A 25,767-nucleotide genomic window follows, 5' to 3' on the forward strand; every position below is an offset into this window, starting at 1 on the left:
CAAGAGCTCTACTTCTAAGCTACCCCATGCCCTCAGATACTTTTTTTTTTTTTTTTCTTCCTTTTTTGGTACTGGTACTGGGGATTAAACATGGAACCACATTCCCAGCCCTTTTTACTTTCTATTTTGAGACAGGGTCTCACTAAGTTGCTTAGGGCCTTGCTAAAATGCTGAGGCTGGCTTTGAACTTGCCAACCTCCTGCCTGAGCCTCTGGGGTTTCAGATACCCTTCTTAAACACCCTCAAAGCACTCGCATTTTTTTCTTCACAGAATGTATTCATTTAGACTACATGTAATGAGGGGTCTCCTGAATAGGCATGGAGTGGTAGAAAAAAAGAAAGGCAAGGTCCCTACTCTTTTGAGTTTGTAGTCATTTGGGGGAGTTGGCCTGATTAGTTAATCACAAACAGATGTAAACATGTGGTACCTGGAGGACAGATGATGATAGGGATTCCTCTGCATCAAGGAAGTATGTGTTGAGTGAAACTCTCCTGGGAAGGGGAGGAAGGATGGGTTGGGTGAAGTGGGTATGGGGGTGGGGAGGACATTCCAGACAAACTTCAAAGAAGCATTAACCCTATACAGGTCGAGCAAATTGGCAGTCTCTCAGTAGACTGAATGAATGAGAAAAAACTGATTTGCCCCAAAGCAGAACCACACTAAAACTCAGAGCTCCAAGCTCACAGTACAGCTGGGTGCAGTGATAAACACCTATAATTTCAGCTACTCTGGAGGCTGAGGAAGGAAGATCACAACTTCAAAGACAGCCCCAGCAATTTAGTCAAACTCTACCTCAAAATATAAATAAATAAATAAATAGGACTCAGGATGCAGTTCTGCTTAAAGCGCCCTTGGGTTCTATCCCCAGTACCAAGAATGAAAACAAAAAATTCACAGTGCCGGACTCTTCCCTTCCCCTAGTGTTGCTCCAGGAATTTGAAGACAAAAGTCCTAGAAAAGGATTTGGTTAGATCGGTATATACCTTTTTCCTCCCATTTCACAAATAAAGACATCCTCAAACAATATATGAATCACCACCCTCAACTCTTCAGTCAGGCACTGGAGGTTTATAGAGTTCACTGATAGAGAATGTGCTTAGCATGCATGAACCCCTGCGTTCAATGTTCATCCCAGTTCCCAGCACAAAATAAACAAAAACCCACTTCAGGAAGCCTTTTTATGTTTTATAATGTTTTTATTTTTTCCAGTGCTAGGGATGGAACCCAGAGCTTTAAGCATGCTAAACAAGTGCTCCTCCCCCAACTTTAAAAAGGAGACAAAACAATGGTTCTCTGACAACTCTGACGACAACTTGACACCAAGTTTTCATTCCAGTATTTCTGTTTTCCAATGGAAATGTTATGGTATGTTAACCTACTTCGCATTCAGGAAATGTCCTGTGTGTGCTTTATGTTAGGGATTGAACTGAGGGGTGTTTTACCACTAAGCTACATCTTCAGCCCTTTTTACTTTTTTTTGAGGCAGGGTCTCAAAACTTGTAATCCTCCTACCTCAACCTCCTGAATAGCTGTGATTACAGGTTTGTGCCATCACATCCGGCTTTTTACCATATTTTTATTGGTGCATTATAATTATACATAGAAGAGGGATTTGCTGTTACATATTCAGACATGCACACAATATAACAATATAATTTGGTCAACATTGTTCTACTTATCTGTATTTTCTAAGACTATAATTATATTATTTGTAGAATACAAACCTCTGAAAGCAAATTTTTTATTTTTATTTATTTATTTTTGCAGTACTGGGGATTGAACTCAGGGCCTTGTGCTTGCAAGGCAAGCACTCTACCAACTGAGCTACATCCCCAGCCCCTGTGTGCTCTTAATAAGTAAATTATGTTTGCTTTAAAAATGTTGTCCAAAGCTAAGTCCTTTTACAGACGTAGGCACGTAGATACAGCTGTACCTACGTCTATCTTTTATCATTCTAGAAGCCACCACTACTGCAGGGGCTATGAACAAGAATACTGTAAACTGGAAAGTTTAATTTCTCTGAGTTTTAAGGGTTAAATGAATTAGTACAGGTAGCTCACTTGGATCAGTGGCTGATACCTGTTCACAAGTACTGTTCTCTAGCAGCTCCCAGCGGATAAGAGCCGGTGGAAAAGAAGAAAAGACTCAAGAGCATCCGCGAGAACGAATGCTGCTGGGGGGAGGGCGTGGGCCACATCGAGAGCTCAGGTCCGCACTGACTGCGCGCCAGCGGAGCTGTCAGTGCACAGAGGCACTGACTACCAGGGTCTGGTGCTGAGGTTACTCTGTTCCCTCCTCCTTATAAAGTCGGAGCCTGGAGGCCTGGGGCAGAAAAGAGTAACCCGTAGCGCTGCTCAGCTAGCAGCAACGCCCAGACTGTGAGGACCGTCTTCGCTTCGGCTTCCCTAGTCTGAGGACTGGGGTGCGAAAAGGGGAAAAGGGTTCTCGGGTAGGCGGCCACTTGAGGTCTCCGGAACTACGCTTCCCGGCGCGCACCGGGGCAGGAGGGTCTCTCTGGCTCCACCAGAATTTCGCAGGTCCTGCTGGGAGTTTCATTGACCTTTACGCCCCCTCCAGCTTCGACCCCGCCCATCTGCTAAGGCCCCACCCCTTCTGGGAGCGGGTGGCCTGGCAGAGTCCCGCGAGGCGCTTTCTCTTTCCCCTCATTGGTTCATCTTGGATGCCACTCAGAAGTGAAGAAAATAAGTTGCTTGCTGATTGGTGGATTCTGTTTGGCGCCAACTAGGAGAGGGGCGGAGCAGCAGTGGTCCGCTATTACCGCGAAAGCCACTTTGGCAGAGACAGCCCGGGAGGGAGCTGGGGCTTAATTTAGTCCTCTCGACCCGGGACTGGGCAGGGGGGTGAGAGAAGAGCGAAGAGAGTGTGGGTCCGGGCCGTTGCCTCGCGGCTCTCGTCCGCTCCCACTTCTCAACCCCAAGGGTTTGTTTGGATTTAATCTTCAGGTTGCCGGCGCCCGCCCGCCTGCCGGCCTCGCGGGGTGTTAGGGAAGCACCCGTGCTTGTGGCTGGCGCCTGCCGGGTCCAGACGCCCGCCCGTCCGCGCCGCTTGCCCGCGGCAGCCGCATCCCTGAACCGCGGGGTCGTGTTTGTGTTTGACCCGCGGGCGCCGGCGGCGGAGCGCGCGGCCGAGGCCGGTGCGGGCGGGGCGGGCGGGCAGGCGCGGCGGAGGGAGACGGAGCGGGAGCACTAGGAGACCGGGGGCCGCCATGGAGCTGGGCCCCGAGCCCCCGCACCGCCGTCGCCTGCTCTTCGCCTGCAGTCCCCCGCCCGCGCCGCAGCCCGTCGCTAAAGCGCTGTTCGGCGCGCCGGCCCCGGGTGGGCTGTCTCCTGTCACCAACCTGACGGTCACCATGGACCAGCTGCGGGGACTGGGAAGGTGAGGAGGCCTGCGAGAGGCGCCCCTGGGAGACCGGGCGGGGGAGGGCGGGACCTGCGGCCCGGCGCTCCGCTCGGGGCCGGGCCGGGGCCGCCATGCGCACCTCCCGGGCAGAATGTTGGCGGAGAGGCGGGCGGGACTGCCAGGGATGCCCTCAGCCGAGCAGTCCTCTGGGTCCCCGGCTTCCCACCTTCTCACCCCTTTGAATTGCTCCCAGCTCTCCAGTCCCTGTTCCGGGAAGCTCTTTGGGATCTTCCCCCACGAGGAGAATCAGACCTCCTCCGGCCTCACTTCCACCCTTTCCTGAACCACCGCGCAGGATCTTGGTTTCCTGCGAGCTTTGTTCCTTCTCAACAAAGGACTTCGCATTTTCCTTCCCCCCATTTGTGCAGGATCGTGGCACTCCCTTGCCCCCTCCACGTTCCTGCTGTTCACCCCCCTCTGCTTTTCTAAGGCCAGGCTTTTTTACTAAACTTTCCATACTGGAAAGTTCTCTGGACTTTGACTTAGATCAAGAAGTAAAAATGCGCCCCACAGTGTTTTCTGGCAAAGCTGCTTTTCTCACAATCTTGGGTATCTTATTTTCTAATTACATAGAACTTATAGTTTCCCCAACCTGTGAAAAGCATGGACCCCTGCCCAGTTCATCCTTACTTTTATTTTTAGCAAAGTACCTCGAACATAAACTCTCATTTGGGAAAATATCCCAATGTTCACCATAGTCAGTATATCCTACAACGTGGCTCAGAGCCAACCTCACCCATTCTTTTCCTTTTCTCAAGTGCTAACCGGATATTCTGGGTGGCAAAGGAAGGATTGTGTCCTGGCTTAGAAGTGGTGATGGTTGGAGGCAGCCTGGCTGCTTAATGTCCCGTTTCCTTTATGTGATCTTTTATATTCCAGTGAATATGAGCAGCCACTGGAGGTGAGGAACAACAGCAGTCTACAGAGAATGGGTTCCTCTGAATCAACTGACTCAGGTATTCTTTTGGTTTCTAACATGTATGAAGTTGTCTGCTGGGTGGGAAGCAGTAGTGGGAATTTCCTGAAATATATCCTTTTGCCCAGGAACTTTGGTGAGTAGTTAAGAGAGGACAGAAGTCTTGACATTGGGTGACAAACACTTGAGAACAGTAAAGAAGCGCCTGTGGCAGTTTAAGAGAAACTAGTGTCTGGTATCTTCAAGGCAGTGATGTGTTTGCTCATGAAGGTTGAATAGAGTAAAATTCACGATGCCAACTATAAGTGACATTCAGAAAACATGGGTTAAATAAATTAAGAGTCAGAATGACAGTTATCAAGAATGTAAACAATAAATACTGGTGAGGATGTGGAAAAAAGGGACTAATTAATACACTGTTGGTGGAATTATTAATTAGTACAACCATTAATGTGAGGGGGAATCAAAAAATTTTAAATACAGTGTATTTTCCAGCTTCCCATTTTTACAGTGTGGAGTTTCGTAAATAGTAGAAATGAAATGGAACCACCATATGACCCAGCTATACCATTCCTTGGTATATCTTAAAGAATTAAAGTTAATATATTATAGTGATAGTGACATATATATATATGTATGTATAGTGTGTGTATATATGTATATACATGTATTTTACATATACGCACACTGTAATTTTTAGCAGCACAATTCACAATAACTTATAGAACCAGCCTAGGTAACCATCAATAGATGAATGGGTAAAGAAAATGTATATATACACATGTTGGGATTTTAATTTTTTTCCTTTCAAAGGCATAGGGTTTTTTGTTTGGTTCTTTTTGGGGTTTGTTTTTTTTTGGTAATAGGGATTCAACTCAGGCACTCCCCATCCCTATTTTGTATTTTATTTATTGATGGGGTCTTACTGAGTTGCTTAGCACTTCGCTTTTGCTGATTCTGGCTTTGAACTCATGATCCTCCTGCCTCAACCTCTCAAGCTGCTGGGATTACAGGCTTGCGCCACCTTACCCAACTATAGACAGGTTTATTTAGAAAAGTAGGTACATGTTCAAGAAGAATAGGGGTATTCTCAAGAGAGCTGCCTTTGGAGTAATAAAAGGAATACACATTTAGGGGAGAAGAGAGACAGCCACACGGTGGAGTTTTATTTAACCATGAAGAACAAAGTCATATCATTTATAGGAAAATGGATGGAAATTGAAGATTATGTTAAGAGAAGTAAGAACCAGACTCAGAAAGTCAAGGGTTGTATATTTTCTCATGTGGGAGTTAGAGAGGAAAAAGGAAAAGGGGAGCTGGGGAGATAGCTCAGCTGGTAGAGTGCTTGCCTCGCAATCACAAGGCCCTGAGTTCAATCCCCAGTACCGCAAAAAAAAAAAAAAAAAAAAAAAAGGAAAAGGAAAAGGGGCCATTTCATGAAAATAGGGAGATCAGTAGAGTAGATTAAGGAAACTGGGGGAGGAAGGGGAAAGGAAATTATTGGGGAGCGAAATTGACCAGATTATTTTATGCATGTGTGAAAATGTCACGATGAATCCTACTATTATGTATCATTATAATGTACCAATAAAAAATTAAGACAAACAAGGGTGAATATAATGAAACCATTCCTGCCTTGAGGAAATGTGCCTGTGCATATTGTTCTATTTCATAAATACGTGTAATTGCAGAATTGCACCAATAAGAGTATTTGGGGTGTGGATGCTTTCAGTTAGAGAACCACAAGAGGAAAAGTATTAAAATGAAGAATGTATAGATTCTTAAGAACTGGAGATAGGCCAGGTGCAGTGGTACATACCTGTAATCCCAGCAATTTGGGAGACTGAGGCAGGAGGATCACAAGTTTGAGACCAACCTGTGCAACTTAATGAGACCCTTTTTCTAGATAAAAGGACTGGGGATATTGCTCAGTGGTAAAACACCCTAGGTTCCATTCTTAGTATTGCAGAAACAAAACAAAAATGGAATAGGATTCTCATTTTTGGCCTTGAGGCAAGAAAGAATATCAGTCAGGAGAACAGGTGCTGACATAAATAATGCTGAGCAGTGTGTTTATCCTGCTGCTTGTGGTGATATGGAGGCCTTACTTGGTATTTTGTTAAAGGCAGCAAGTACTTGGCCTTGAATGTTATATGAATAAAGATTGTATTTTTCATACCTCAAAATAGGCATGTGAGTTGATGACATAAAATACTTGAAATATAAAGTATTCCAGGAAAGTGTTCTATCCTTTCCTTGGTTGGAACTCAAAAGATTGTGTGGGTCACCTCTATCTGAATAACCAAAATCACAGCTCCCCACACTAAGGATTGAATCCAGGAGTGCTCTACCGCTGAACTACACCCTCAGCCCTTTTTATTTTTACTTTGAGACAGGGTCTCCCTAGATTGCTTAGACTGGTCTTAAACTTGCCATCTTGCTCCCTCAGCCTCCTGAGTGACTGAGATTAGAGGTCTGTGCCACCTTTACCATCTCTCTCCTTGGGTCTTACTCCTCTCAATAGTATTTGCAAGTAGGAGAAAAGGATTAGTGAATATACTACAAATTATTTTAACAAAATAGTGTTTTGTGCATTGTTTCTTGAAAAAAAAATTTTATTTCCCACAGGTTTCTGTCTAGATTCTCCTGGGCCGTTAGACAGTAAAGAAAAGTATGTATTCACTGTTCTCTTTCTGTTTTCTTTTTTGGTACCAGGATTGGATCCAGGGGTGCTTAGCCACTGAGCCATGTTCCTGGCACTTTTTTTTTTTTTTTTTTTTTTAATATATTTTTTAGTTGTAAGTGAACACAATACCTTTTTTATTTTTATGTGGTGTTAAGGATAGGACCCAGGGCCTCACACATGCTAGACGAGCACACTACCACTGAGCCATAACCCCATCCCTTCCCTGGCACTTTTTAATTTTGAGACAGGGTCTTACTAAGTTGCTGATGGCCTTGCAAAATTGCTGAGGCTGGCCTCAAACTTGCAATCTTCCTGCTTCAGCCTCCCAAATTGTTGGGATTACAGGCTCCCACCAGCACACCTGGCCTAGGAAAAAAAAAAAATGGGGGGGGGGGGTGGTAATTGGGGATTGAACTCAGGGACACTCAACTACTGAGCCATATCCCTGGCCCTATTTTTTTAAATTTCTGTTTAGAGACAGGATCTCACTGAGTTGCTTAGCACTTTTCTTTTGCTGAGGGTAGCTTTGAGATCCTCCTGCCTCAGCCTCCAGAGTCACTGGGATTATAGGTGGGAGCCCCAGGCCCAGCTGGTTAGAAATTTTTTTTTTTTTTTTTTTTTTGCTGGTGCTGGGGATTGAGCCCAGGGCCTTTTGCTTGTGAGACAAGCATTCTACCAATTGAGCTATATCCCCAACCCATAAAAAAAATTTTATTGAAGTGTTTTATACTGTAGACAAGAGCCTTAGGGTTAGCTGTTCCTAGTAAGGCACCTGGATCAAATGAGTTTTTGGGGGCTGGGGTTGTGGCTGAGTGGTAGTGTGCTTGCCTAGCATGTGTGGGGCCCTGGGTTTGATCCTTGGCACCACATAAAAATAAAGGTGTTGTGTCCACCTACAACTAAAATAAAATTTATAAAAATAAAGAAAAAAGACAATGAGCTTTTGTCAGCAGTTTTCTGAACTTGCCCTCCTTTATTTTAGCTGAAATTTAGGTATTCTGTTTGGGTCTCACTTAAACCCTTGCTCTCCCCTCTAGCATTAAAGCCTTAAGGGAATGTTTATATTTTTAAGAGACGTCCCAGTTTTGGGGGCTGGAGTTATGGCTCAGTAGTAGAGAGCTTGCCTAGCATGTGAGTCACAGGGTTCCATCCTCAGCACCACATAAAAATAGATAAATGTATGCATTTGCTATCATGAATGCCACTTTCTTTGCTTTATTCTCATCATTTACCTTCTGATTTCATTTCAGCCTTGAAAATCCCATGAGGAGAATAAATTCCCTACCTGTAAGTTCCATTATTTCAGACTGAAACCTGTTACCTATTCCCTAGCTGTCAGCTTAACTTTCATATTAGACCTCAATTTAGAAAGTGAATAATGCCTTTCTGTACTCTCATAAGCACTCAAGACATTGTCTACGGCAATTTCAGCAATGACTGCCTCTTGAGAACCTTGTCCTCTATCTCTGTTTTATCAAAACAAGAAGGATTCTTTTTATGGAAATGTTATTTTGGGGTTGATATGGCAGTGTAATACTTGCTCAGGGGGCTGTAAACCTTGTAAGGTCAGGTATAAAGCCCAGTAGTGGGACCTTCTGTGTAGTGTGAGATAGAGCCCTGTTACCTACTGCAGGGTGAAGAGTTGGCAGCCTTCACCCCCATTTCAATTCTTTTAAGAACTGAATTTTCCATTGAGTATTTCTTTATTTTCTTTATTTAACTTTTTTACTTCAATAGCAGAAGCTCTTGGGATGTAGCCCAGCTCTGAAAAGAAGCCATTCCGATTCTCTTGACCATGACATCTTTCAACTCATCGACCAGGATGAAAACAAGGAAAATGTGAGTGTGGCATCAATGTACAGATAGAGGTGAAACCTGCAAATGTCAGCGTCTAACAAGAGAAATGACTGGGCAAATAACTTGTTCAAAATCAGGTGTAGTGTTTGGAATTAGAGAAATCTGGACTTGAATCTTGTTTCTTCCTAGCTTTGTGACTTTGGCAACTTTCTTTCTTTTTTTTTTTTTTTTTAAGACTTCTTGGTTTCTTTTTAGGTAACATAATAGTGATACCTTCTCATGCCATTGAAGGGATTAAGTAAAATTACATATTGGAGAATTTAAAACGGTACCCAATTTAAAACGGTAGTTGGCAAGTGGTAGATGTTGCTCAGATGGTAGCTCCTGAGACTAATTAGATCCATTAATAGTTTATTTAAAACAATCTTCCCAGGCCTTCCTTTGCTCTGACCCTGGGATAAGTGTAAGCTCAAGTATTTGGAAGATTGGGGCCAACAAGTTCTAGGGACTCTTAGTAACTGAAATAGAGGCTTAGAGAGTGATCTTGTGCTTATTCATCCAAAAACCCAGTACCCTGGACTAGTTTTTTTTTCCTTTTTTTAAAATTATTTTTATATATATTTTTAGTTGTTGATGAACCTTTATTCATTTATTTATATGCAGTGCTAAGTAAGAATCAGACCCAGTGCAGCACACATGCTAGGCAAGTGCTCTACCACTGAGTTACAACCCCAGCCCCTGAGGCCTGGTTTTCGTAGACCTAACTGGTTGCCCTGAACACAGGCTAAGTACCCAAAACATATGAGTGAATTGACTTAACTTTGTCACCCTTCTCTATTTCCTTATTTTATTTTCTCCACTTTTCCTTTCCCTAATAAAAAGCCACAGTTCATGATCCTTATGATCTTGAAAATTTAGTGTAAAAACAACTCCATGAAGTCTACTGATAATTCTGTTTGTCAACTTAGAGTATGTCAGGAGGAAGAATATGGAAATGGGTTCCTGCCTTGATTGCTTGGAGCAGTACTTTGCCTCTGTGTAGTGCTTTCTACCAGGCTTAAACTCCTGAAACCTGGTTCACCAGACCTGGCTTCTCATAGGGTTTGCTTACCTGGAACTTTGTTCTGAAGGGACAACAGCACAGGTGGTGGTTAAAAAGCTTCCTTAAGTTGTCCTGCCTGACTTCAGTATCTTGGTCATACATACCATTTAACCTTTAAGGCCCAGTTTCCTCATCTGTGAAAGGGGAGACAATTAGGTAGTACTTGGTTAAACTAGTTAATGCACAAAAAGTATTGAATGTTGTGTTGGCAACACACAACTGTGATATTAGCTGTTACTGCTTTTAGCACTTAATAACAAGTTCTCTTTTGGGTGGGGTTATGCTGGGGATCGAACCCAGGGGTGTTTTACCCCTGAGCCACACCCCAGCCCTTTTTATTTTGGGGGGCTTTTTTGGTGTGTGTGCTGGAGATTGAATCCAGGGGCACCTTACCACTGAGGTACATCCCCAGGCTTTTTTGTTTTTTATTTTGAGACAGGGTCTCAATAATTTGTTTAGGACCTGGCTGAATTGCTGAGGCTGGCCACAAATTTGCAATCCTCCTTCCTGAGCCTCCCAAGTCACTGGGATTATAGGCATGTACCACTACACCCACCTGGAATACAGTAATAATTTTAGGAGGAAAAAAATGGTCTCAGTGGTAGGAAGAGGTAGAAAATATAAATCCTACGTATAAAGTTTAGACTTCTTTTCAGAGACAATTATGCTACAATACTATGGCTTTAGATTTTAGGAAGTTTGTGATTTTGCTTATCATTTGTAGTGCTTTCTATTTTTTGCAAATACTACATTAGGAAATAAAGTAGGATACAGAAAAGGTGCTGCTTAATTTTTATTTTCTTTGTGATGTTGGGATTGAACCCAGGGTTGTATACATGCTAGGCAAGTACACTTCCAACATTAGATGCTGCTTTAGAAGTTAGCTGTTGACAGCCATGAAGACTCTTAAAACAGGTTCAGTATTGATTTGGAGGCAGTTACAAAGGTGATCAGTACCCACCCCTTTGCTTGGCTTTCCAATTATAGATGAGACCCTAGAGCTGTATATTGTGGACAGTAGAAGATGTCTCCACTATACTGTCTTGCAGGAAGCCTTTGAGTTTAAGAAGCCAATAAGACCTGCATCTCGTGGCTGCCTGCACTCTCATGGACTTGAGGAGAGTAAAGATCTCTTCGCACAGAGGCAGAACTCGGCCCCAGCTCGGATGGTATGTGCTCTGGCTTTCATAGGGGAGTTTCCAAGGGGGAAGAGAGAATTAAGAAGCACTCTTGCCGGGCATGGTGATGCACACTTGTAATCCCAGAGACATGGGAGGCTGAGGCAGAAGGATTGCTAGTTCAAAACCAGCCTTAGCAACTTAGTAAGGCCCTAAGCAACTGGGCAAGACCCTGTCTTGAAATAAAAAGGGCTGGGAATCTGGCTGAGTGGTAAGGACCCCTGGGTTCAATCCCCAGTATTTAAAAAAAAAAAAAAAAAAAAGCACCCTTGACTCTATCTTTAAAAACTAGATTGCCAAACATTTTTGATGTTTTTTTCTGTGTCTGGAGAACAGACTGCAAGAAGTATGAATGGGAGATGGTACATTAGTGGACTTGTGCAAGAAATATTTGGCCTTGACAATTCTGGGAAAATAATCAGCTAGCATCATGGGTGATTTTTCTAAATATATGTATTTGGGGATTGTATCCGTTACTTAAAACTTGCTCTTTTATAACACATCCTAAGTGCTAAGGTACCTCCCAAAGAGTGATTTTGTTTGGAGGGAGTACTTGGCTGCTTCTAGTTGGTTTATTAAGAACTAGTATGCCAAGCATGGTCATCTTAGCTACTCAGGAGGCTAAGGCAGGAAGATCACAAATTCAAGGACAGCCTGATCAATTTTGTGAGCCCCTGTCTCAAAAAAAATGTGTGTGTGTGTGTGGAGTGGAGTTCAGTGAACCCATCACCTGCAGGTTGCTTAGCAGTTTGGGGGACCACTTTTTTCAGGGCTATTTATTTTCCAGGCAGAGATTGTTATTCTGAAGTTTCCTACTGTTGGGGAAGTGCAATAGTACATGCATGTCCCAGCTGTTTGGGAGACTGAGGCTGGGAGATTAAAAATTCAAAACCAATCTGGGCAACTTAACAAGATCAATATAAAGGGTGGGATATAGCTCAGTGATTGAGTGCCCTTTGGACCAATCTCTAGTACCACACATACATAAATACACACACATATGCAAAGTGTTTCCTACTGTTTACATGAATTGAGTCAACTGATGGCATCTATAGACTGAAGAGGCCCAATTTAAACAAAGTGACCACATTAGATTTCCGGGTGTTCCTGGAAACTTGAACCTGAAAGTGCATGTTTCTGGTGTGGCTTGTGGCCTGAAGTTCTGGTTCAGCCAGTATTGCCTCTATCCAGGATTTTCACAAAGCACTCTTTTATATGTTCTTGTCTTGAATCTTTATAAGCCTGTAATACTTATAATGAGGTTGGAATTACCTCATTTGGCAGGTTAGGAGGTACTATTAGGTTGAGTGATTAGCCAAAGGACACAAATAGCTCAGGGACCAGGATTTAACAAAGATCTCTACATTCCCAAGTATACAGTAACACTGAGAGTTGGGTATCAGAAACTAAATATCTTAGCCAGGTGTGGTGGCACACGCATGTAATCCTAATGGTACAGGAGGCTCAGGCAGAAGGATGTGAGTTCAAAGCCAGCATCAACAACTTGGTGAGGCCCTGTCTCAAAACAAAACGAAAAAAATAAAGAGCCAGTGATATGGCTCGGTAGTTAAGTGCCCTGGGTTCAATCCCTGGTACCAAAAAAAAAAAAAAAAAAAAAAAGGCTAAATATATTTAGTGTGTACTTGGACCAGAGCACCAGGATTCCCTGTGGTCGCCGGTGGTCCCTAATTGTTAATGCTGTGGATGCAAACTGGAAGAAAGCAAGTGCTAATCGGACTGGTTTGGATTTTGATATGTCAGAGGGTATTTCTTTTTAGTCAGCCTTCATGCATTTTCCTTATAATAGCTGTATGGAAAGAATCAGGTCCTGTCAAGAGATTTGGCTGTTTTTCTATGTCATATTTGCACTTAGGGATCCCAGAACATACCTTATAAAAGATGGTATAACAGTAGTGTGATCTTCAGAAGGTACTACTCCATAATAAACTTACAAACTTACCTATCCCTGAGGTCTGCTGGCTAAAAAATTTCCATTTTGCCTATGGAATTCTCAGGTACACTTAGGGAGGACCACAGGTAGCCCATAACTTGATTTATATTGTGAAAAAAAAAAAAAAAAAAAAAACAAACAAAAAACAACGTAGTATCAGATCCAGAGGAGGCTAGTTGCAGACAGGATTCTTAGTGAGGGAGCCACTCAGAAAACTGGAGGGTCACTAAAGAACTAACACATTCATGCTCCAAGGGGATTTGGGTTTTGAGGGTTATAAGAACTAAACTTTGGAGACAGACACAGTGGCACACTCCTGTAATCCTAGCAGTTTGTGAGGCTGAGGGAGAAGAATCCAAGTACAAAGCCAACCTCAGCAACTTAGTGTGACCCTCTAAAAAATAAGAGCTGGGGATGTGGCTTAGTGGTTAAATGCCCCTGGGTTCAGTTCCTGGTACCCAGTAAAGAATAGCATTGGGATCACCTTGTTAGTAAGAAGAAAAAATACATGTATCACTAAGCTTTTTTCTGGGACTTTGAAAATCACCTAGAAAGGAAATAATTCAGTTTTAGCAGTGTTTTAATGAGTGGTGTGGGTTTTTTTTTTTTTTTTTTTGGGGGGGGGGGGTTGTTTGTTTTTGCAGTACTGGAGTTTGAGCTCAGGGCCTTGTGCTTGTGAGGCAAGCACTCTACCAGCTGAGCTATCTCCACAGCCCATGAGTGGTGTTTTCACATGTAGATTTATGATTTGTTTGCAGTTTTTGTTGTTTATTTATGTATTTGTTTTATTTATATACTTATTTTTTTATTTACACTGGACAAAAAATCCAGGGTCTTGCACATACTGGGCAAGCACTTTACCACTGAGGGTAGATTCCTAGCTCTTTCATTTTTTATTTTTATTTTTTGCAATACTGGGGATTGAACTCCGGGCCTGTGCTTGCAAGGCAAGCACTCTACCAACTGCACTATATCCCCAGCCCCAGCTCTTTTATTTTGAGACAGGGTCTTGCTAAGTTGCCAAGGCTGACCTCAAACTGGCAGTCCTCTTGCTTAAACCAAATAGTAAGCTCTCGTTTATTTATAACCCACGAATTTGTTTATTTGTTAACTTTTTTTTTTCTCATGCATGTATGTAGGGTAATAGTGTCTGTTTCATTCTATGGTCTTTCCCATCCCCACTGCCCCACCCCTCTCCTCACTCCTCTCTACATTATACGAAGTTCCTTCATTCTTAACTACCCACTCCCACTATGGATCAGCATCTGCTTATTAGAGAAAACATTCGGCCTTTTTATAACCCATGAATTTTGTCTTCTAGCTTTCCTCAAATGAAAGAGAGAGCAGTGAAACAGGGAATTTTGTTCCTCTTTTTATGCCTCCATCACCTGTGAAAGCTACTTTGTCTGATGAGGATGATGGCTTCATGGACCTTCTCGATGGAGAAAATCTGAAGGTACCGTGTGTGTGTGTGTGTGTGTGTGTGTGTTTTCCTACCTATTCTAACCACTCCTGGAGAAGTCAAGTGAAAAAGAACAGTTCCCCCAGGGATTGAGCTGGCTGATATTTTTTTTTGGTAAGATTTGAGACTGATCCTAGCCTGACTAAATTCTGTGAGGGATTCAAGAGAAGACATTGATGTGGTCTTCCTTGCCCTGAAGGAGGTAATAATCTATTCTTGTGCAAGAGACATGAATTAAGGACAGCATCGGACTAGCTGCCAAGTGGCATAAAGCTGAAAGAACTGAGTGTACCTCCTCACATGTCCTCATCAGAGATACTTTGTTTTGTTCAGATATCTGATTAATTGATCCCTAGCGTCAAAAAAAAAAGTTTCTATCCAAGTCAGTTTGCTTTTGGTGGTTGGTTTGTTTTGCAGGACTGGGGAATGAACCCAAGGGCTTGTACATGTTAGGCAAGTACTCTGCCATAGAGCTACAGCCCAGGGCTTTTTAAGACAGGATTCCCCCAAGTGCCCAGACTAGCCTTAAACTGGAGATGATGCCTGAGCCTCCTGGGTATTCTTTAGGCATAATGACACCTAAACCACTTAAACTAATGTTAATCTCTATTGGATCTGTTTAAAATCACTTTTTCTCTTAGAATGATGAGGAGACGTCGTCATGCATGGCAAGCCTCTGGACAGCTCCCCTTGTCATGAGAACAACTACAAATGTTGTAAGTGTTTTTGTTTGTTTGTGGTATGGGGAATTGAACCCAAGGACACTTTACCACTGATCTGTATTCCCAGTCCTTTTTTGAGACAGGGTCACAAAGGTGCTGAAGCTGGTGTCAAATTTGTGATCCTGCTTCAGCTTCCTGACTGCTGGGATTACAAGCCTGTGTCACCACCCAGGCTTGATGGCTACAGCTTTGAGGTTATTTATGGATTATAGTAGATTGCTATGCATATCATGTGTCAGCTAAATACATATTCATTCAATACCAGGTCCTCAGTGCCTACTATGTGCCAGGCCCTACAAGTTGCTGGGGCCAGATGAACTGACAATGTCTGTTGACTAATTTGGGGTTGGGTTTGTTTTGTTTCGTTGGTACTGGTGATTGAACTCAAAGGTGATTTACCACTGAGCTACATCTTTTTATTTTGAGACAGCGTCTCACTAAATTGTTTAAGGCCTTGTTACGTTGCTGAGGCTGTCCTTGAACTTGTAATCCCCCTGCCTCACCCACCTGAGTCGACGGGGTTATAAATGTGCCACAGTGCCCGGTTGGGTTGGGTTGGTTAGGTTTAGTTTGTAATGGGACCTTGCTGTGTTGCTCACGCTGGGCTCTAACTCAGTCCTCCTACCTCTGCCTACTAGGTAGCTGGATTATATGTGTGCATCACCATGTAAGGCCAGGATTAAACTTTGACCGTCCTAGGAAGCTGTTGATTTAATGGCCATTCATGATAACAGATTTTTAATGAAAGGTGAATGTGTCTCTTTTTTTCCCTAAGGGCAATCGATGCAAGCCATTTGACTCCCCTTCCCCGTGTAGCTCCAGCACTCGGTCAATGTTGAAGAGAACAGAACGATCTCAAGAAGAATCTCCACGTGGTAATACAAAGCGTAGGAAGAGCATGACTGGAACCAGTTCCGAAGTGGTAGCTAGTCCAGAGAAGACCCAGGAGGTTAGTTGTCCAGATTCTTTTTTTTTCCCTTGGAGAATGATACAGTGTTTTTCAATTCTAAAATTTTCATTTGGCAGCTCCCAAACTTGTGATTCTCCTACCTCAGTCTCCCAAGTAGCTGAGATTACGGGCATGCACGAGCACACCTGATTGTGGTTTTGGTTTTGCTTTCATTTGTTTCAAGTGTGTCCATTAATTATCCACAGAGACTTTTTTGCCCCCATCTCCCCAACTATTGGGGATCAATCCTAGGGTCTCATGCATGGTAGGTAAGTGCTCTAGAACTGAGCTGCACCCTGACCTTCTAATCCTTTTTAGTTTTCATTTTGAGACAGGGTCTCAATAAGTTCAAGTTGGCCTCAACAGAGATTCAGCTGCTCAGCTTCCCAAGTACCTGCAATTACAGGAATGTGCCACACCACTGAAGCATTTTTAAAATGACTGTGACTGCTTTTTTTTCCCCCCTTTGGTACCAGGAATTGGGAACCCAGGCACATCCCCAGCCCCTTTTTATATTTTATTTAGAGACAGGGCCATGCTAAGTTGCTGAGGCTGGCTTTGAACTTGCAGTCTCTCCCGAGCTGCTGGGATTACAGGTGTGTGCCACTGAGTCCAGCTCAAGATAACTGCTTTAAAATCCTTGTCAGATATCAATCCTAGCAACTTGGGTGGCGCCAGGCAGGAGGATTATAAGTTTGAGGATAGCCTCAGCAATTCAACAAGGGCCAAAGCAACGTAGCAAGATGCTGCCTCAAAATAAAAAAGGCTAGGGATGTAGAACCCCTGGGTTCAATCCCCAATCAAGAACAAATAAAATCCTTGTCAGATAATTCCAACATATGCTCCTAGTGTTAACATCTACTGTTTTCTTAAGTTGAGGTTTTCCTGATTCTTGGTATGACCAGTGATTTTTTTCAATTGTCTCCTACATATTTTGAGTTTTATATTATGAGGCCGTGGTCTCTATAAAGCTGGTTTTAGCAGGCTCCCCCTGATATCCAAGGGAATGGAAGTAGAAGTATAAGTTCCCAGACTTCATTGACAGTGCCAGTGGGGGAAGCCCTCATTGTTGGAAGACAATGGGAATTCGAGTTCCATACTAAGCTCTCATCAAGTGTGGTGAAAATTGGGGTACTTCATTACAGCTGGGCAACAGTGGAGGTTTTTAACATTTAAATCTTCTCTTTGTCATGCTCCAGGTGAATGTTTCCAGAAGTTCTAGTCAGAACCCTGGCTTCATTTTCAATCTTTGATTTGTTACAGATTCTACACCAGTCTTTATCCTTGGCATCTTCCCCAAAAGGGACCATTGAGAACATTTTGGACAATGACCCAAGGGACCTTATAGGAGATTTTTCCAAGGTAATTGTAAGCAGAGCTGCTATCGCTAAGGGATACAAGGGTGGGGGTTACCTAGGATCTCCCCCAGCCTTTCTGCATCCCCAGGGTGGTTTCTAGAGTGCCTTCAAGGAGACATTTTTAAAATATATAAGCTAGGGAAATTAAGTTGGTTTCTCATGATCAGGTGTATGTTGGTCTCTGGGAGCCCATCAGTGGGTTCAAGTAGGGAGTCACCCACCATCTACCTTGACTCCAACCTAAAGATCAGACTCTTCTGGGAATTGGGTGTCTCATTATAAAAATAGCATCAAAAGCAGAAATAAACCTGTTTCTTATAGTCTCACTACAAGTATGTATGTTATAAGGTTATCTCAGAAAGTGGTGGTAGCACAAACCTATAATCCCAGCTGCTCCAGAGGCTGAGGCAGGAGATCGCAAGTTCCAGACCTGGGCAATTTAGTAAGAACCCCATGTCAAATTTAAAAGTCGGGGATGTAGGTCAGTGGTATCATACCCCTGGGTTCAGTCCATACTATTATAGGAAGGGGGTGGGGGTGTCGGGTCATTAGAGACTGAATTGTTTTATTTCTCAAAAGAAGCATGACCTTTGAGACTAAAGACCTTCAGGGAACTGATGACCTTCAGGTCATCATGAGGGAGGGTTCTCTGCCTTTAAGCTGTAATGAAATATAAGGGTAGGATAGGGAATATGTCGTTAGCTTGTTGAGCCACATTTGACTTGAAAATTACCAGATCAATCTCTTTGTTAATTTAGCTAATATTTATTGACGTACTTGTGTTAGGCATCGATTCCCAGTTCCTTCCCTAAAAGAATTTAGCATGTGTTTAGAGAGCTAACATGAACCACATGTACCACAAGGTTGGAGTAAATATCATTGAGGTGAAAGCGATGGCTATGTAAATAAAGGATTTCTCAGCTACAGGTTTGGGAGGTATGATCCTGGGCTGTTGGTATTTCAGCCAGATGGGTTTTGGAGGAACAGGAAGGAGTCTGAATGGAAGAATAAGCAAAGACCCAGGTGTATCCTCACTTACAGCATCTTCAACTTGAATTGAAGTTGTTAGTTATGTGTCTTGTGGCTGTGTGTGACCATGGGAATAGATGAGTTCTTTCAGCCAGTTGCACTGAAGAATGCTGATGTACTCATCTTCCTCCTTGAGACTGGGGCGAATCCTGTTTCCATTCCCAGTGCCTAGCACCATGCTAGGCCTCACAGGTGCTCAGTAGTTGAGTGAAGCAATAGTCCTCTCCCTGTGTTTCTGTGACGTTGACACTATGGTTAAAATGAGGGTTCCTAGCAAAAGCAGAAGGAAACAGAAGTTACCTGAGGCTTCTTGTTCACATCTGGCCTACCAGCTGAGTGCCCTTAAAGTGCTCAGATAAGGTCTCAACTTGGGAATAATGTACCATATTAGTTTGTGTGAAAGTTATATTCAAGATGTTAATGAAATGCCTAAAAGAGTAATTATATTTAGCATCTACTTACTATTCAATTAAAGTTTTATTAAAGCTGCCTCCTACCAGAAAGCAGTATAAATGTAATATTTAAAAGCTTTCAGATTCCATAAATAACTTCTTCTTTTTTTTTTTTTTTTTTTTTTTTTTTTTTTAAGGGTTATCTCTTTCATACAGTTTCTGGGAAGCATCAGGATTTAAAATACATTTCTCCAGAAATTGTAAGTCAACTTTTTGGAACCTGCCACATGGGCTATTTAGATCTTCTTATTCCTAACAGTAAAGTTGATTTCCTAAGTTTTCTCTCCACAGATGGCCTCTGTTCTGAATGGCAAGTTTGCCAGCCTCATTAAGGAGTTTGTTATCATTGACTGCCGATACCCATATGAATATGAAGGAGGCCACATCAAGGTATGGATTCTTGAGATTTGCTATCAAGAGCATAGAAGGAGCCATAGGCAAGATCTGTAATTTTAATTTTTTTTTTTTTTTTTTTTTTTTTTTTTTTTTTGGTACCAGGGATTGACTCCAGGGATATTTAACCACTGAGCCACATCCCCAGCCCTTTTTTGGATTTTATTTAGAGACAGGATCTTGATGAATTGCTTACGGCCTCACAAAATTGCTGAAGCTGGCCTTGAACTTGGAATTCTCCTGCCTCAGCCACCTAAGCCATTGAGAGCTGCAATACCACTCCCAGCTCTAAGATCTGTGGTTTTTAAAGGAGAAATAGTAATGCTTGGCTGCTTCATTCACATGCTAATTGTGACAATTTTAAAACAAAGTGGATGTGAAAGGCACTTGACTCCTAGAATACGGAATGAATGTTCCCTTGTCTATTCCACACTCTACCACTTGAGCTGCAGATGCTCCCTCTAATTTGTCCCTGATACCCTCACCATTAAGGCAGTTTCCAGATGGTACTCCTTGATGTGTAGACCATTCAGGGGAACCATAGGGGTTCCATGATGCTTAAGAGGCAAAGATACAAATGTTTAAACACTCAGGCTCCTGACTAGGAGCAACTAATCTGTCAAAATCCCCCCATGTACCTTACCAGGCCTCTGAAGTAAAAGTTCAGTCATGCTTCCTGGTAGAGGGGCATATTGGGATGCATATTTCTAGGAAGAATGGAACTAAAATAGTGTTTAAATATGATAAGGGAATATGAGTGTTTGCCACTATCTTATGGCTTTTGAAAATCTCTAAATTTCCATATACTACTCATAAATTCATCATAAGTCATATAACAGAATTTAAATTATCTGTTTCCAGTCTCCATATATCTTACTACATGGTCAATGTAGGTACGCCCATGAAGCTCCATTGAGATACAAGGACCAGGTGGCTTGTAGACTACTATGCCATGAGACCTACAAAATCACAAACTGCTCTCATGAACCTAAAGATCACTACTGAGCTAGTACTTCAAGTATGACACATGGGATGCTAATGGCATCTGGTGCCTTTATAGGGTGCAGTGAACTTGCACATGGAAGAAGAGGTTGAAGACTACTTACTGAAGAAGCCCATTGTACCTACAGATGGCAAGCGTGTCATCGTTGTATTCCATTGCGAGTTTTCTTCTGAGAGAGGCCCCCGCATGTGAGTACTGCACAGAATGAGGGTCCAGGACAGAAGTCCCTGTTGGTTTTGTGGGGCATGGTGGTATGTGGCTTACACTTGAACCATATTTTAGCATATTAGGCATTCTCTTGCACAGAGAAGTTGTTTCCATGACTCAACTTATACATGTAATATGTAAATCCATGATTTTATAAATTAGGATTTAATTTATAACCTTTTTCTAAATTCTTATCGATTTAGCAGCTGGTTGATTTTGTGAACATCCTCCTGGAGTGTAATGTAGAGGCTTGACCTAATTTCAGTTGCAAAGGATTTTCAGACTTCTCCAGTCTTGCTCTGTTAATGATGCTAGTGTCCATGCAATATTTCCCATGAATCCAATCTCTTCCTGAGTGACTTCTTGTTGGTCCTTTATATTGAGTCAAATTTTAGCTCTTCCAGCTTCCCCCCTGTCTTTTTGGTAGCACAGATTGAACCCAAAAGTGCTTAATCACTGAGCCACATCTGCAGCCCTTTTTTTTTCTTTTTTCTTTTGAGACAGGGTCTCACTAAGTTGCTGAGACTGGCCTGGAACTTTCGATACTTTTGCTTCAGCCTCCCACATCTCTGGTATTACAGGTGTGGGCCAACACACCCTGCTCTCCCACTCTCTTTAGTTCTACCTGTAGCTACTGGTCTCATGACATTTTCTCGTACCATGTGGTTGTTGCTTATGCAAGTGACAGAAAAGTGTGATGTTCTTACTCAACCTAATACAGTATGATGCTTCAAAACACTTGATGATAGGAGTGCTAGTATGTGTGAGGGTGGGTTCAATCTCTAGCACCACCAGTAAAAAAGAATTGGAAGCCTGGAATGTGGCAGGCCTCATCTGAGGCAATAAAAACCCAGTAATATCTGGGGGTGGTGGTGCATGCCTATAATTCCAGTGACTAAGGAGACTGAGGCAGAAGGATCACAAGTTTGAGGCAGCCTCAGCAATTTAGTGAGATCCTTCTCAATATGAAATTTTTTTTAAAAGGGCTGGGAATGTAGTTCAGTGATAGAGCATTCCTGGGTTGAATCCCTGATACTGCCATAAAAAAGAAAAAAATAGCAATATAGCACAGTATGGTAAAGATACGGCAGTGAGCAGGATTAGCAAGGACCCTGCTGCAGCAGAGGTCACAGTGGTGAGAGAGATAAGTTGATCATATTAAGTGCTAAGAAAACAGGGACAAATGGTTAGAGAGGTAGAACAGAGTTCAGGTTCAACTATGATAGCCCATTTAAAATTCTGATAGGGCTACATTATTGTGACACTGGGTGGTTGTTGTCCGTGTCGTTCTCCACCCCCCCCCCCCCCCCCCCCCCCCCCCCCCCCCCGTTGCTAGAGATCAAATATAGGACTTCACACATGCTGGACAAATGCTCTACCACTAATAAAATCTAGCTGCCTAGCTGCCCACCATATTTATTTTGAATTATCAAAGCTCAAAAAGGTTGTTGTATAGACTTCACCTGATATATTTGAGTACATAAACTCTATACACACAACAGGAACTTGACACACCTGGCCGTCTTCCCAAGTCTTTCTGGCATCTGTCTCCTAAAGATAAGGACTTTGTTTTATTTCGTTTGATTTTTTTTTCACCCTCAATACTAGGGATTGAACACAGGGGAACCCTGCCACTGAGCTACATCCCAGATTCTTTTGGGGTGTTTTTGTTTTCCTAGTACTAGGGATTGAATCTAGAACTTCACACATGCTAGACTAGTGCTCTACCACTGAGTCACATCCCCAGACCTGTTTTTTGTTTTTTAATTGTGAGAAAATAAGTTGCCTAGGCTAGAGTTGAACTTGTAATCTTATAATACTCCTGCCTTGGCCTCCCAAATTGCTACAATTATAGATGTGTACCACCAGGCCCAGTAGGACCTTGCACCTTCTCGGCAAGCACTGAGCCATAGCCCTGTCCCTTTGCCCTTCATTAATACAAAATTGGCCAGGCATAGTTGTGCACATCTGTGATCCCAACAATTCAGGAGGCTGAGGCAGGGGAATTGCAAGTACAAGGCCAGCCTCAACAACATAACAAGGCCCCAAGCAACTTAGCAAGATCCTGTCTCAAAATTTAAAAGGGGGGGGGGTGGCTGGGATGTAACTCAGTGGTAAAGCCCCCCTGCTAAAATCCCCCATACCAAAATAATAATAATAATAATAGTAAACCATAAGAAGGTGATAATTTGAGCAAGACTAAAGTTCATTGCAGAGTAGACAGGAGACAGACAAATCTAACAAATAGATAAGTTGTGCATTATGTTAGAAGGTGCTTCAGAGAAAAGGCCACAGGTGGGAGATCCCAGGCAGATTGGAAGAACAGCAAGGGGACCAGAGTGGTGTGGAGTGAGGAAAGAGCTAACATAAGGGTAAATGTAGGAAGGACTATGGGGGCAGCAAGGAGCCAACAGTCAGATGAGGTGAGTAGGGGAAGAGCATTCAATGTTCCCTCCAGGCATTGAATGCAAAAAGGTGTCCTGTGGCAGGTACAGGCCTAGCCTGTTCCAAAGGCATGGGCACAGAGAATCCCACTAAGATAAGAGATGAGTGAAGGAGACTGGAGGAGCATGCCAGGCAAGCTGGCTCAGAAACCAGCACCACACACAGTGTCCATGGAGATGCTGGGCAGGATCAGATGTTTAAATTGGAGAAAGGAGGCTTGGGGAAGACACCATCTGTCTACTAGTACTGACTCTACACTGCTCTCACATGGTCAGGAACTTACAGTTTAGTACTCCTTGTTTCTAAGAATACATGTAATAAGGCTGGAAAGATAAGCTTAAGGCTCATACACCACCACCTCTGCTTTTATTGCATTATCTTCTGTTTCTCTATATTGGTAGAGATAACCTTTCTTTGACCTTTCTTCCCTTTTACTAGGTGCCGGTATGTGAGAGAGAGAGATCGACTTGGTAATGAATACCCCAAACTCCACTACCCTGAGCTCTATGTCCTGAAGGGGGGATATAAAGAGTTCTTCCTGAAATGCCAGGTAAGATGAGCTCTCTAAAGAGCCTGTTTTCCACCCCCATTTTGGCCCAGTGGATCTGTCATGGTGGTCATGGCTGTGTCTTGCCAGGGGCCTGGGAACATGTTGGGTATCCGCCAAGCAGAGGGCCCCGGTAGAACCCACTACCAGCATCTGCATTGCTGCTCCAAGCTCACGGCTCTGGGAGGGGAGGGAGCCAGATAGAGTGTAGGGTAGGTGTTCCCTAACTTCATCCTCTCCTGTTCTCTTAGTCTCACTGTGAGCCCCCCAGCTACCGACCCATGCACCATGAGGACTTTAAAGAAGACTTGAAGAAGTTCCGCACCAAGAGCCGGACCTGGGCCGGGGAAAAGAGTAAACGGGAGATGTATAGTCGTCTAAAGAAGCTCTGAAGGTGTTGGCATCAGAAAGCAGCAGCCCGAGCTTCCTTCCATCCTTCCCCCTTTCATCTGTTTGCTGCGGACAAACTTGAGCAAAGGGGCCAGCTGTGTGACATTTGGAGAGAAGGCCTGGGGCATCCGTGCCTGAAACCTACCTCCCACACTCCCAGGTTGGAGCCCAGAAGAGGCTGCACCTCTTCTATCCCTGTAAGATGTCCTTTTTCCCCATCAGGACTGTCTGCCAAGGCTGTGCCATAGTGCAGTCCCAGCTCCACATCAGTCTGTTTTCCCCACAGATGGATGAAGCAGCAGGGGCCTTACTGAGCTCTGACCTTCTCTGAGGGAAGGGGTGGAAGAAGGGAAAGAAGCAACACAAACAAATGCTGCTGGCCAAATACCAAAGACAGCCTGGGAAGGAAAGGTCTTTACCGGATAACCTGTATCTTAATTTATTCAGCTTCATCAATTATTTTATTTTTTTTTTAACTCCTGGAGACTTTTACTTTACTGTTTGATTAAGTCAAAATACTGCCATTCTAGGTAGGGTTTTATCATCCCAGGGACTACCTCAGCTTTTAATAAAAAAGAGAAAAAGGAAGGGGAGGATAAGAAAAGGCAAACCTGTTGAGTTTTGGGACAGAGCTAGGAGCTCGTCACCCCCAGGAGGCACTGCACGCTGGGGCTGCTGCTATTAAGTCAAGGACTGAGATACTGGTGTGAGTGGGCACTGGACTCGGGCTTGGCTACAAGATATAAGCTAAACCTCCCAGACCTGCCTCTGAGCATTGCAGTCTATTTGTGGGGGGAGGTGTTTTCCTGCTCTTCCTCGCCCCAGTTCCCTGTGATGTTGACTGGTGTAGGAATCAGTCAGGAAAGCACTTCAGCTTCTACTGGGCCACCCCAGACTTGGGTTGGAAGGTCTTTAGGTATCCAGGGTAAGGGGTGGGGATAGGTGGGTGCCATAGGATGGGGAAGGGACATATCCACTAAGTGTCCTATTACTCTGATACTCTCTGGTAACTTTTAATTAAAAAAAAAAAAAAGTCATTTTATGAGCCAAGGAGTATCAAATCAGTGTTGGATGGGCCACCCCAGGGTAGGGAGGGGGCAGGAGCCCCTGGATGTTAGGAGGGGAAGGAGTGGGTCCTGGCATACCGATGACTGTATACAATGTTTTTCAAGAGGGAGTATGGTGGATTTTGGAGGTGAAACTTTCTGGGTTTATCATGTTTTAATTTGAGGGACAGGGAATGATGAATCATCACCAGTTAGTCCTTTTCTAGCCCCATGGAAGTGACAGTCTCAAGGGGAATACCTCCCATCCAAGGAGCATGGGGCTGCCTTAATTTCTACACAGGCCTGTTTTGGTGCCTGCTCATCCCCACCCTCCAGCACTAGCTTCCTTACCATCGTTGTTCCATTGGGATGTAGCCAGGTTTCTCTTATAAAAAGAGTCAGTCTCCCCTCTTAACTCTGCTTCCTGTTCTGGGGCTCGGGAGGGAATCAGTGATATTGGAGATGACTAGTTGCTGTTATGGGTTTGAGTTGCATTTGGCTAAAAAAACAATCTTGTTGGAAAATATGTGGGGAGGAGGGGAATGGGAGGCCTCTTCCTCTGCATGTCAAGACATCCCAGTTGGTCTCTGATCTTGTTTGTAGGGATTCTGTTGGATGCTTAAAGTGGGGGTGGCTTTCAGATTATACCAGCTTACCTACTATTGTTAACCAACTGGTGCAGGCTCTGATAATAAAAGTGATCTTGAACCCTT

At 43.4% G+C, this 25,767-nt stretch overlaps 1 protein-coding gene across 5 annotated transcripts; it reads left to right on the forward strand.

Moving 5' to 3' along the window:
* The first annotated feature begins 2,773 nt into the window (after positions 1-2,773).
* On the forward strand, positions 2,774-25,767 carry CDC25A (cell division cycle 25A). 5 transcript variants are annotated; one of them, XM_079116751.1, is made up of 15 exons: positions 2,775-3,397; positions 4,301-4,377; positions 6,966-7,008; positions 8,274-8,310; positions 8,764-8,862; positions 10,972-11,091; positions 14,373-14,507; positions 15,155-15,229; positions 16,011-16,184; positions 17,448-17,546; positions 19,161-19,223; positions 19,315-19,413; positions 20,477-20,607; positions 23,510-23,621; positions 23,870-25,767. In XM_079116751.1, the coding sequence occupies exons 1-15, from the start codon at positions 3,228-3,230 to the stop codon at positions 24,008-24,010; spliced, it is 1,575 nt and encodes a 524-aa protein (XP_078972877.1). In that variant the 5' UTR covers positions 2,775-3,227; the 3' UTR covers positions 24,011-25,767. The 5 variants fall into 5 exon arrangements, with proteins under 5 accessions (XP_078972880.1, XP_078972879.1, XP_078972877.1 ...); XM_079116750.1 differs by having other exon boundaries at positions 2,776-3,397; positions 8,761-8,862; XM_079116754.1 differs by lacking the exon at positions 23,510-23,621 and having other exon boundaries at positions 2,774-3,397; positions 8,761-8,862.

Source organism: Sciurus vulgaris, assembly GCF_902686455.1.
Source record: "Sciurus vulgaris genome assembly, chromosome: 16".
Taxonomy (NCBI): Eukaryota; Metazoa; Chordata; class Mammalia; order Rodentia; family Sciuridae; genus Sciurus; species Sciurus vulgaris.